This window comes from Sebastes umbrosus, chromosome 5 (assembly GCF_015220745.1).
Source record: "Sebastes umbrosus isolate fSebUmb1 chromosome 5, fSebUmb1.pri, whole genome shotgun sequence".
Lineage (NCBI taxonomy): Eukaryota > Metazoa > Chordata > Actinopteri > Perciformes > Sebastidae > Sebastes > Sebastes umbrosus.
Window position 1 is genome coordinate 4,415,900 of NC_051273.1, and position 13,851 is coordinate 4,429,750.

Below are 13,851 nucleotides of genomic sequence, written 5' to 3' on the forward strand. Positions count from 1 at the left end.
CAGGTAAATATTTAAAGAATGCCACATAAGCTTGGCCAATTAAACAGATTTCTGCAGCATAGATGTAGCTGTGTTTACTATATTATTGTTAATCCCACAACCTGGAAAAGGAAATTCGGTTTCCCGTTGACATGGGCGTGAATTCATTTATTGCCCAAAGTGTGAAATAATCACATTACGGTAGTGCATGTCACTGCATGGTTTGTGTGCCTACAGGTTGGATTTCAGGGGGATCTCTGCTGGGTTGCATTATGGTACAAAGAAAGACTATAGTACAAAACTGGGGCTGGGTGCTGTCACTTCCAAAAATATGTATCCCGTTCAGCACGACCAAGGAGAAAACATTTGCCTGAAGAAGATCTACTTTGCGATGCCAGACAATTGTGTGCATAAATATTGCACTATTAATTTTAATTTTAAGAAGCAGCAGCACTAACAAGATTGGAAGACAGAGGCTACCAAATGTCTTAACCGTGGTCTCATTTATTTACAGTTATAATTAATCCCAAAACAATATAATGAGGTTTTAAACTGCTGTGCTTAAATTGTTGATGTCTATGCACCCAAGGTCACTCGTAAATAAATATCTGCATCTTTATAAAAACATTCAAATTGTATATTGTGCAAATGTGGGATTGCAACGACTACTTCTACAAATACATAAGCAAAAGCACACTTGCATAGCTGCTGAAACATGGCAATGTTACTTTCTGTGTTACAAAACAACTACCCACTTCCCTAAAAACACAGACTGCTTTGAGATCATAATATACCCCTCTGACATTTTGGGTTTTCAAAGCCCCGACTCTTTCTCTCTAAAAACAAAGGCTCACTTTTGCTCTTGGAGACAGAGAGACTCAGACGGCCTCGGCATAATCAAAAGAAAGAATTTCTCCTCCATCGCTCACTCTCCCGCTCTTTACTGTCTGTACCCGCCAGTGCCTCAAAGGGGGGTCCATCCAAGCCTCCACCCAGTTAAACTTTAATGTGGCTGACAGTATAATCGGCACCCATTTCATCCTTCATTTTCACTGCATTGTTTCAGCCTCTGTTCCACTCTACAAAGCAAGAGAGGGAGAGAGGGCCTCTATTCTCTCATCGCCTGCCTGCTTGTTGGAGCTGATAAAAGGTGAATAATGTGCCGAGAGAGCCCGGGTATTAATCCCCATTAAAATGCAGCTGGCTCTCTGAGCTCTCCGCGGGGTAATATTAACTTAAAGGCTTCATTCTGTCCTTTTGAGTTTGAAAATTAAGTTCCTGCCTCCGACCCTGCTGCACCCTCCCCTCCCATCCCGCCACACCCACCCAAAAAGTTTGAAATAATGCAGGGATGGAGAGCGATAAGAGCAATGGCTGTCGCTGTGTGAAATGTTTGGAGAGGAGTTTTCAAGTAACAAGACCATTGTCCCAGCCCCATTAGGCATTCCTACTACACCCATAACTGCCTTTTTAGGACGTCGTAAACAGTTGGCTACCTGTGCTGACGATGGCTTTGATAGGTCAGTGGGTGCTTGTTAAATAACGTTGGCATTGCTTTCCTCCCACTGCCAGCTGCTTAGATGAGAGGAGAGAGGAAGGCTGCAATCTGACTGTGACTGAGAGCTCAATGCCCACATGAAGAGTGATTAGAAATGTCTACAGGGTGGGGTTCGATATCTATGAATCCAGTTTTGAATCCACTATCAAATCAGAACCCTTTTGAATCTCTTATCAAATATATTAAAGCTGCAGTAGGCAGAATGTTTTTGGCATCATTGGGCAAAAACTCCATTATGACCTTTCAGCATATTGTAATTCAAGTGTTCTGAGAGAAAACTAGACTTCTGCACCTCCTCATGACTCTGTTTTCAGGCTTTAAAAAATATAGCCTGTGACGGGAGACTTTGTTCAATCACAGGTCATTTCAGGGAGAGAGCGTTCCTATTGGCTGTTCATTCAACAGAGGCAGCTGTCAATCACTCGCAAACTCCGATCAAACGGTCGAACTAAGCAGCGCTGTCCAAATATGAGTCAATATTCTGTTACGTTAATGCCTTTTTTCTCGCCTCAAATGTTTTCAGACTCATCTTGTAGTGTACTGTTTAGCTGTAAAATGAGAAAGTTTGCTCCGGCTGTTGGGCGTTGCTTTGTATTTCCTCAACTGATCTCAACATGGCTGCCAGGTCACAAACTTTCTCATTTTAGAGCTAAACAGAACACTACAAGATGTTTCTGGGAATATTTTATGCAAGAATTATGCATTACAGTGACAGAATATTGATTCATATTTGATCAGCGCTGCCTAGTTTGACCGTTTGGTCAGAGTTTGCGAGTGATTGACAGCTGCTCAGAGACGGCAGGCTCCAGCTCGGCTCTGATTGGTTGTTTTCCTCCAGTCTGTGAAATCTTGCAGATGCCATTAGGAGCACCGGAGGACACAGAGGCACATGAGTGTTTTCAGATTACCTGTCTCATGCACTACTGTCAGGATATAGTGACCGTTTTATAAAAATAACTTTTTCTAATCATATGTGCTCCAATTCTACCCACTGCAGCTTTAAGGTTCAGTTTTCAACAATCTCATTGAAATACCCCATTAATATAACAGAAAACATGATATAAACTCAACGTTAAGCAAATCTACTTTGCACTTCAGCTCCTGAGGAAATGTTAGCTTCACTGACTCAAGCTTCTTGTTACGATTACCAGAGGTCCAGATACAGAACTATACGGATGATAAGCTTACAATAATATGAAATGCTCGTCTCAACCAGCTAGGGAAGACTCACCGCGCTTATTGTCGTGTTACACTGCAATACTGAAATGATAAACAGGGTGCTTCAGAGCAGCATCAGTGCAGCTGACAAACAATGCATGACTGGAAGTTAAAATCTGCTTGAGGTCAGCACACAGCACTTTGGATATTTATGGCCATTTAACAAAAACTGTTAGGTGATTTATCAACAAAGACTTTTTGTTGTGCCCGGTGATTTAAATTGCCAATATAATGGGCCTTTTTCACAGCAGACATTTGACTTGCCATCATAGGAAAAGAGGAAGTAGAAGTAATAACACTAACTGTGGCTCCCTCCCATTTAGATGGGCCAGTAAGTCAACATGAACAACATGAGGGCTGTGGACCTGAAACAACTAAATAGAAAGCAGCCATCATTACTGTTATAACTGTCCGCTGTGAAATTGCTCTATTTTATCGAATGCAGTGGTTCTTTTTAATACATATATTTGTAGGGTTTTCACCAGGTGTGAATTAGACACTGATTAGAGGGTCAGGCTGAAAGGAAATGGGGCTCTCTCACTGTGTTTAGTGTAACATAGGTGTAACTAACAACATGGATAGTGGCTGCATGCCGTTGTTTGTCAGACAGTTTGGGTCTGTCGGTGAGCGTCCATTGGCCTAGTTTTTGCGGTGTATACCGCACCGTTGGCTCTAGTCTGCCAGTGTCTGGCATATATATACACATTACACTGTAAATTATCTGTATTATTATCTGTCAAAAGTCCCATATTGTGCGTTACATATACCAGCCACAACAGTACAAAAGACTGATAGTAAGTGACAGGGGCTATGTATTGGGGATTATTGATTTGTTCTCCGCTCATCACAACAACAAGGACAAACGGTGTGTCTATTTAATGTAGTTTGGATTGGGGCGACTCTCCGTCATCATCCCCACATCTTATACCTCACTCTGAGCAACTTGCAATACACAAGTTAATCCTCATTGATTAAAAAACAGGGGATAGGAGGAGGAGGAGGAGAACATGAGTGGTGGCAATAAAAAGGGAGAGGCACAAGGAGAAATCTTATGTCAAAGAGAGAGAGGGGAGGTAGGCGGTTGAAGAAACACTTTGCAGAGTGGTTAAAGACTAATTCATTTCAGGCACTATTTATCTGAGTCACACACAATTTTCAGAATTTGAGACCCTCATGTCAGAAACAACTGTAACTATCAGGACAAAAATGTAACGTTTAAACAAAAGGTCGACGGATTAATCGGTTTGGCCAAGTAATCAGGCGCCGATAAGACGTTTTACAAACTATCGTTTTATCGGGCCCCTTTTGCTGAAAATAGAGTCTGCAAGAGACTCTGAAGACAGAAGGTTTTGAAGGGACAGACGAAGCACTGTGTTTATCAAAAGACACCTGCTAATGCAGTGTTCACACTATGAATGACAATACATTGTTGCTGAGTCGCCATTGAGGTGTTGCTCAAGCACTCGTTGACGTAGTTACAGTATGTCATTAACTTGCACTAGGAACTGGCTAACGGCATTTTTTACACGGAACGGTACCGAGTGAAACAAAAACATATAGCTGGTTGACACTTTACCGCGTCATTGGAGCGCTGAAAAAAGTTGACACCAGCTCAACTACATTTGTAGTGAGTGAAAATGAGTTGTTGCTGTGTCACTCACAGTGTGAACGCAGGTTAAGGCTGAGAATAAGGGATGTGCGTGACACACGCCTGCATGTACAAGTACTTTCTTCCGAAACCTTTTCCTCTCTCTCTTCCCAGCCTGGTGATCCGGAAGATCCGCGTTTGCAAACGTTAGCCTTGTTTATTGCAATAAAACTCAGAAAGACAGATACTCTCCGTGAATGCATGCATTATATTCTATTAAGAGGAAGTTTCCCACAACAATAAGCTTTGTAGGTTTCCTCCTACTCATTCTGCAGAACACAGTTGATACCGCTGGCTTCAGTTCAAGCAGCCTCTCCTCCAAATTTAGCATCCACAGCCCTGCTGATCTTTTTAGTACAAGTGAATGCACCCACTAAGTGCTTCAAGCTGCTCTTCCTTCTCAGGCTCCATTTTAGCACCGCCAGGTGACAAAGAAATCAATGTTTTTGTATGTGGTGTGAAAGTGGGACATCAAAGTTTCTCACCCGCTGAATACATGCAAAAGATTTTTCAACGTGTGGCCCACAGCGTGCACCGCACTGTTACAAGAAACCTGCCCAAAGGTTATTCATTGTGAGTGATAAAGTGTTCTTAACAGTGTTGTGCATGTTGCGCTTAAGAGGAATGAGGAAACTGAAAAGTGCTACTTTACTTTCTATTCTCCCGTGCAAGGGAGAAACAGTAAATGTGCTTTGAATGTGTGCTAGTGTGTATTCTGTGCATGCGTTAAGTGTGTAGCATGATTTCATGGGGTGTGTTGAACAGTCTAAAGCACTTGCTCCTTCACTAAGAAAGCCAGGCAGGGTGGGAGAGGAGTAAAATAAACAGGAACAGATGGATTTGAAATGAAAGCATCATCGGGGCCTTACCTTGTGCCAGCCTCTCCAGCCTCTTGCCATGCTCGGGTGGGATGGCATACCTGCAGACAGAGGGGGAAAGAGGTGATCAGTTTAGTGGAAGGCTGTCTTATTACCAGAAGGACACAATTTTGACATCTGCAGCAACATCAAAAACAAGTTGTACCGCACCATTTTCTCTAACCTGTTCCCTTGCTTCAATATTCTTGTCAGGTAAAATACAAAACTCCCTCTTTTGCTAATATTTCTATCATGAACTTCTCACATATATTTAACATATTCACTCAGATATTATCATTTTAGAATGACAATATTTGTACATCTTGTCCTATGAACTCCTTGGGTTCTTTCTGCCCCTCAGCTGGTGATCTACAAGGATGATTAATCTAGTCGAATCGCAACTTTAGAGATTATTATTTTGATTATAGGATTTTGCAAGTAAAATAGAAGTAAAAAATGGAAACAGTCGTATTCAAGATATCATGACACCACTATTTTCTTTAACAACCTGTAATGGGACTGAATAAAATAGAAGCCACACAGAGAAATACTTGGCAGTCTTCTCATAAATGTGTTCACCTTGAGCAAAGAATTTGGGCCTTATGACTAAACATAATCCTAATCAGAAATGTACAGAGACAAGAGGAAAAAGGCAAGACACTTGAGGGAAAATAACAGAAAAAAAAATCAAAGTTTCCATCAGTCTGAGCACAAACAAAGCACAGTTCAAAGATGTGTGGTGATGTGTGCGTTGTTAGCTAGCTACAGCTCACATCTGCACAATTGGTACATTGACTGTTTTGAGGGGAAAAAACATGAGCTGCAAAATCACATGAGCGAACAAATAGCGGGTACCAGAAAATTTGCTTAGAGTTAACTCTGAGCATAACTTAAGCATTAAAGCTGACACAATAATATCAATCACTAAATGCTGCCCTTGATAACAGCGTTGTCTAGATACTTTAAAAAAGTTATAATTTGAAGGGGAGAAGAAAGGGAGAAGTGGTGAAAACGATTAAATGGCCAGTGAAGGGCAGGACTAGGAGAAATGACTGTTTTGGGAGTGCTGGGTTATTTCACCGCCCTCAGCACTCACCATTTTAAGAAATTAAATTACCCATGACGTACACCTCAACACCCCTTCCTCCCCTTCTCTCTTACCCATGCATACATCATGAAAACCAATCACTATTCTTATCAGTGTTTCGGGGATCGGGGGTAAGTTTGCTATCATGTTGCTTTGATCTGTTAAGATTGTTTTAATCTACTCTAGTTTGTCTTTTCCATTACTGCTTTGTTTTAAAACTGTAAATTGCAAATTAGCAATTAAGACACCCTCTTTTAGTGTTTAATCATATTTTAGTTTTTTTTCTATTTCAGCTTTGCTTCTGTTTTATTACTATACGAATACAGTAGAGTCTCTGTGGCACTGGTTCTGAGTTGCTCCATGGGTAGAGCAAGGTACTAACACTACTAGGGCTGGGTATCAGTACTTGATGCCTTTAAGGTATCGACCGAAATAACCCAGTACCAAGTAGTACCGAAACTTCTCTGGTCAAACAATACCCGCAATTGATCCTTGCTCTGCCCAGATCTTGTCAGAGCATTTAAACAGAGTGGAGTGCGAGTGAGCGGGGAGACGATTTTTTCAAAAGTTGGAGCGTCAGCTTGTCTTCCGCTCCAATTTTGCTCCGGTACCGCTAACACCATGAGTTCGAAGCATGCCCGAGCGAGCCCGACCCAGAATGCATCTGTGTATTGCGCACATCTAACAAAATATTCTGCTTCAACCCATATTTGTTGCCGTTTAGTCTTTCAAAAACGTCATTTTCACTGCGGTCAAAAAACAGTTTGCTGTCCAACACAAAGGACACACCTGTAACTTAAAAAAGTTGATTTAATGAAAAAAGACTGGCTAATTTAATCAGATGAATCACTTAATTCAAATTGAAAATTTTGAAGGGTGATAACGTCATAAAATATGACAAACGGACATTCAAAGCTTCATCCGAAGACCTCAATAGAAGCTTTGAAGACATTCAGTAGCCTACAGCCCTAATTGAAATAGTGAGCGGTGAGCGATTTGAGTGGAGCGCCTTTGAGCTGTGGAGCGGAGGGAACAGCTCTGCGAGCTAGCCAGTGGGACACACACAGCTTCCATTCACATGATGGGTATCGAACGAAGTACTCTATTGGTATCGGTATCACATTAACGGTACTGGTATTGGTGCTGGCATCATCATTTTTTAAACGATACCCAGCCTTGACATTACCAAGAGATCAAAGTCTTTGTACGGTTAATACATGAGATAGGCGCTGTAAAGTACGTATGTACCATTACATCAAATGTCAGATGCTACATTTAGAAAGCCAGTTTATTTGTTAAACAGAGTGGGAGGGCGCCGGCAAAGCTCAAATCTGATCTGTTCATTTGTGAAGTTATTACAACACTCTTTATTACTGCAATTATTTCCTCTGGGTTGGTTAATCCTCCAGAGATCTCTGGCAATGAACTATGGGTGGGTGAAAAAAGCCTACATTTCTCTCTCCTTATTCCAAACATCAACAACCACATGGCTATTTGAAACAAAGAGAAAAAGAAAGGGAGAAATAAAAAAGAAAAGAACAAAGATGGAGAGATGATGAGAAGCAACAACACTTAAGGGAGGACATAATAAGACAGCAAGAGAGGGAGAGAGAAAATAATTAACACAAAGAAAGTAACAGACAAAGTCAAAATCAGTCAGAGGTGCCAAGACACGGTGCCACACTGCCATCTGTAGACGAAAGCTTAGAGCTTCAGAAAGGTGCAGCCTCCTCCAGTGTTTATTATTCTAGCCTGGATTTACACAAAGCGTCCCACATCAGAGGCTCGTGACCGAAGTCCTTCATGCCATTTGGGAGCAAGCAAGTGACATTTGACAAGGAACAAATGTCTTGAAATTTAAAATGAGTTGTAACTGGCCTATTTTAGTGGGGAAATAAATGCAGTTAACTACCTTCTTCTTAACTTTGTCCTGGTTTTAAGACAAGAATCATTCATTACATGTTAACATAGTTTGTCATTTGTGTATTTTGCTCTTAAAAGGTAATTCATGATAACCAGGTTATCAGATCAGAGTTGTAATTTGTCCTGTGGCAAGTAATAACCTCTGAGTCTGACCAGGTTGTGTTTCACTTTACATCAACTTTGCACCACAGTTAGTTCCAACTCCACAATGTAGTTATGCAACAGGCATTCCAATGAGATGCCAATATGAGCAGATATAGCATTCAGACTATGTCTCCACATGGATCACTGTGTCTTATGTACTTTTTGATACAGTACCTGTACATTGGCAACTCATAAATGGCCACCAACTACACCACACAAACTGTCCGGCATAAGTGTTTTTCTACTGTAAACTAGTACTTAGAACCTTTATGCTGTTACGTTACATAAAAAAAGCATGTTTGTGTCATATACTGTGCATTGTGAGCCCTTGTGTACATTAATAGCATGTACCACTTTTATAGCTATGTAGCTCAAAAACACATTTTACAATTTGTTGAATAGAATAAATTCCCGCAGCACTCATCAATGTGATCTTTGGTCTGACGTTATGTGGGACTCAGCCATACCAGGGGGGGGAAACCAAGGTGGGTGTTAAGTCATGTGTAGTGTTTGTGTAGTTTGTTTGCTTAGCTAGGTTAAACACGTACGTCTGTTTTGAGGATGAAATTGATATTGATCTTCTCATCTCACTCTTTGGTAGACAGTAAATAAGTATATTTCCTAAAATGTCAGAGTATTAAGGTGTTTACGTCCTCGGGGAGCATCACACTGCAGAGTTTTCTGTGTAAATGTGGGAATCTATTTCAGAGCGGAGAACATCCCTCACGATGATCCTTTCCATCCCAGAATCAAACTAAACAAATCAGCCGATCAGCGTGTCTCCTCCTGTTCCCTACCTCCTAAGGCCACGGTTGCCATGGCAGCAACACGTCTGTCACTCCGGCAGCAGAGAAAGAGACGCACAAATAAAAACAACACGCTGCAAATGAAGGCTTGAACTTTTCCACCTGTCTGAGGTGGAGTATTATTTACCTATGGCGAGACGAGGTTGCTGGCAGGGGGAATTAAGCTGTCGTGGCAGCATGTGTTACAGTATGTGTTTTACACCTTGACAGATATGCTACAGTACACATACTGTATGTGCAATCCTCTAATTTAGTTTCTAGTTCATTCATGACCACGTGCGTTAAGAGGAACACTAATTACTGTTGCACTAAAATGGTGACAAGCAAGTTTCTCTTGTTTAACATGTATTAGGACAACTACATGCAATTGTGGTTGCAACTGTCTTCTCAATTACCTGAAGTGCAATTACAGTATAAGTATAGTATATGTATCGTATACAATACATTTGACAATATTACTAGCTGTATGCAGATTCAGATTCTTAATACAAAATATAAATCAACTGATAAACTATGGTATATTATTAAGTAATATATCATTATTAAGTATATAAAGTAGCTCCACATTTATCAGCTGCAACATTAAAGTGATGAACACATGAATGCATCAATAATTATAATCCAGTGATATAATATAAATTTAGATTATTCTGCAGAATGAGTACTTTTACTTTTGGTACTTTAAATATATTTTGATGCCCATACTTTTGTACTTTTAGGCTACTTACTTAACATTTTGAATGCAGGACTTTGACTTGTAACTTTTACTTATGTAAAAGATTTGAGTGCTTCTTCCGCCTCTGTGCTCTAGTAAACACTTTAATTCTAGACACACTGGTTGTATAGATGTGAATGTTGATGACACGGCAAAAAATGTCCTTCACAAAGCATGGTAAACAAGACGGACTTTGTGCTTCAAAATGGATCAGTTGCCGTCATCGCCGACAAACAGTGTATTTATATTAAATTTTATTTATGCGCAACTGCCAACGATGGTGGCTTTGCAGCTACTTTACCACTAGTTTGTTGACTTATGTTCAGAGTGTTAACTAGGAGACTGACGGGCACAATTTCTCTGACTCTGCTGTCCGTAACTACGGTTTGAACGATATGATCTGAAGAGTTCACTTCCAGTATTGACTGTATTTTTGTGCCCTAACAAACATTGGATCAAACACACTTAATATCTCTTTCTAATTGTCTACACAATCTCCATATGCAAAATTATTTAGTTGTTGTTGTGCCTGCATGTATATGTATGTGTAAATATCTATACATATCTCACACACATACGCATGTGCACTAGGAGGGCACATTTTGACCAGAGAAAAGCTCCTGGCAGCACATCTCAGACACTCTTGGAGCTTACATGAATCTTGTTAAAGGCAACAACTATGGGACCAATAAAGCTGCCTTCAATTACAACAAACACTAATTCAAAGCCAAGAACACCCCACCAAACATCCAAACTTCAGTTACAACCCCAACTAATGGTATATGCAGATCTACAGCTCTCCGTCTCCCTCCTCTGGGAGAAAAACTGTCAAACGAGAGTGGTTCAAAACCTTTGGACTACAGAGGAGATTGAGGACTGATGGATTCATAATAAACTCCTGCCTTACCGGGAAGTTGCAGCTGGGGTATACTTCAAAATATCCCTTTCAATTCTCTTTCGTCAGCCTTTCCCTACCTTCCCCTCACATGCTCTGAGGCTAATCTTTTATCTGACAGCAGATCTGCCGGTGTGTGTTGGGGTAGAAGGGTGATTGAGAGGGTTTCAGCAATGAAAATAAAGAGAAAAAGAATGATGGAGGGAGAAAGACCGGGAGAAAGTGACAGACTGCTAAGGCTGAGATCTTTTACACGCCCGCCAGTGTGTGTGTGTGTGTGTGTGTGTGTGTAGCAGTAGTAGTCGTTATGGTGGGGTCTGACTTTGATGGGAGCGGAGTTGCAGGGGGAATGGACTTAATTTCACAAACGGCTGCACTATGAGAAGAGAGGAAGAGTGTGTGTGTGTGTGTGTGTGTGTGTGTGTGTGTGTGTGTATGTGTGTTTTAAGGGGGCATGCTCTGTTTAACAGCCTGTAATTACCCCACCACACACAAGTGTAAAAGTGAAAATGATTCAATTTCAGAAAAATGAGGGTGGGAAGTCTTGGCGAGCACACTGAGGGAGAGTGATAGAGAGAGAACAAAACCGAGCCAGAGAATTAAAAGAAAGCGAGGAAAAAGAAAAAAAAAGCACAGAAATGAATGGTGTGCATCCATCCCTCTAAAAGTAAATTAGTCTTAACAGGGATGATGGTATGGGCAAAATAAGTGGAGGTATAAAGAGGAAGAAAGCAAGTTCAGAAGCAAGAAAGTTAATATGCATTAATGTGTTGGCAAACTGCAGATTCAGCATGGGCAGATATAAGCTTTAACTAGAACTACTGCCACACGGTTGTAGGTCTCTGCATACCAGTCAGTTTACATCCTTGTCTGTCCAAAATGACAACACTTTATCATTTATCCTATAATACATTTGTGTGAAATTGTCATAATTTGCATATTGTGAATTCTTGAGTTATGGCCAAACGGGTTTTGAGAGGTCACGGTGATCTTTGACCACCAAATTCTAATCAGTTCATCCTTCAGTCCAAGTGGATGTTTGTGCCAGTCAGATGTAATGAAATTTCCTCCGGGCGTTCCTGAGATATTATGTTCACGAGAATGGTACAAAGGGACGGCCAACCTGAAACATAATGCCTCCGCGCCGGTGACATGTACACAAATAATTTGTCCCATTAATAACAGAAATAAATGCACATTTTGTAAATATCAAGCAGTGCACGCTTCGGCGAGCTCTGTGACCGTCTCAGCCCATGTTCTGAGGGAGCGTTCATGAGTTACGTTACTTTTGTAAAAATAATGTAGGTTAGCACTTTTAATTTGCACTATGCAGCTATGCTAATATATGTAATAATGTGCCCCATATTATGTGCCATGACAATATTGGATAAAATTTACTGGCTAGCTAAAATTCGCTAACTGTTAACAAACTAACATTAACAGGTTTATTTGTAAACGAGCCTCATGTGTGGAGCGCGTGGTAACGTTAACGTTTGCCCCAAGGAGCTACAAGGTTAAGTATCTAAGTATCTTCATAAATCCATGAAAATTTCCAAATAAAAAAATCATGTGTGTTTGCAGTTACAATTAGGCGTGAGGTCTGGTGCAGGTTTAATCTCGGGGTCAAGGCAAAGATTAGGTTAATAAACAACTTGTTTAGGTTAAAGTTTTGCTAACTTATTCAAAAGTGACGAGTCAACCCAATGTGAACCGACAAGATCAAGCACACAACACTCTGCGTGACGCGGGACGTAAGACACCGCCCCCGGGGGAAATACCAAGTTTTTAGGGAGTCCAATGCCACAAGATGCCACTGTCCCATTTCCCAGTGCCACTACTCAAATGAACGCTCTAGAAAAGCCACACATTTGCTACACATCCTGGTCACCATATCACCCGACAACTTCTTCTGTCTGCTGTGTGTTTCAGGTGTCAACTAGCATCAAATGACACAATCATGTATGTGTTGCCTTTAACAAAAGAGAATTAAAAACAGTAAAGGGAAAGTTATTTGGTGGAGTTGCAGATTAGACTCGCTGTCCTCAGTATGCCATGTCAATTTTATGCTGTTCAACCTCTCAACAACTTATTGCGTTAAATTCTTTCAGCTTTTCATCAAGAAACCATCTACAAAAGAAAAATGTGAAATCTGCCAGAGAAACACCAGATTCAAAATCACAGCTTGGTGAAGGTAATATTTATGTACACACACACACACAAGTTGACAGTAAGTTGTAATGATGCCTTCCTGCTCTCAGTGAGAGGTGTGAAAACAAGACAGATATATGATTTTAATGAGTACACATCACAGAGAGAAGGAACTGGTAACACATGCGCACATACACATACACACACATACGTACACACATACACCGAACACCACTCCAGGAAGTAGACAGGAGAGAGGGGGGAAGCATACTCTGACAAAAAGGAAGACAGGTGAGAGAGCAAACAGAGAAACCAACACACACACACACACACACACAGGTAATACTGTATTTCTGAAGGCTGGGTTGGCTCTGCTCACCACCTGCAGTGCCAAAGATGGAAAACAACGTAGAGGTAAAAAAAAAAAGGGGGAAAGAAAAAACAAAACACACACAACACACACACACACACACACACAAGTGAAAATCAAGGGGCAGAAAAAGAAAAAAGTATTTTTCCGCAGGTACCAAGGACCTCCAGAGATGAGTGACAGAAACAGAAGGAAATATAATGATGCACAGAATAGAAAGCGAGCGAGCATAATAGCTCACAGCTATATCTATACAACAGCTGCTACAAATGGTTTCAGCAAAGTTTCTGTGCGTTCACGAGTGTGGAGTCACGATGAAACCTCAAATTCCACAAAACACGTGAAAATCAGGTCACGATGCTTTTCTTTTGTTCAACATCCCTCAGCCGTATTGCACAAACTGCAATTCTTGAGGAATCGGAGAACAAATCATGGCGATTTGATGGGAAAACAAAAGAGGAAAACATTTCCAAACAATTCTTAAACATTAACAGCTGGAAATG

The 13,851-nt window shown here is 40.8% G+C and overlaps 1 protein-coding gene across 2 annotated transcripts in view; it reads right to left on the reverse strand.

The window, feature by feature from the left end:
* kdm4b (lysine (K)-specific demethylase 4B) overlaps window positions 1-13,851 on the reverse strand; it is a 58,109-nt gene that overhangs the window by 34,011 nt on the left and 10,247 nt on the right. For both annotated transcript variants that reach the window (XM_037769892.1, XM_037769891.1), the window contains exon 6: window positions 5,273-5,322. In XM_037769892.1, coding sequence (XP_037625820.1) covers window positions 5,273-5,322 — 50 coding nt within the window. The remainder of the gene's footprint in view (window positions 1-5,272; window positions 5,323-13,851) is intronic.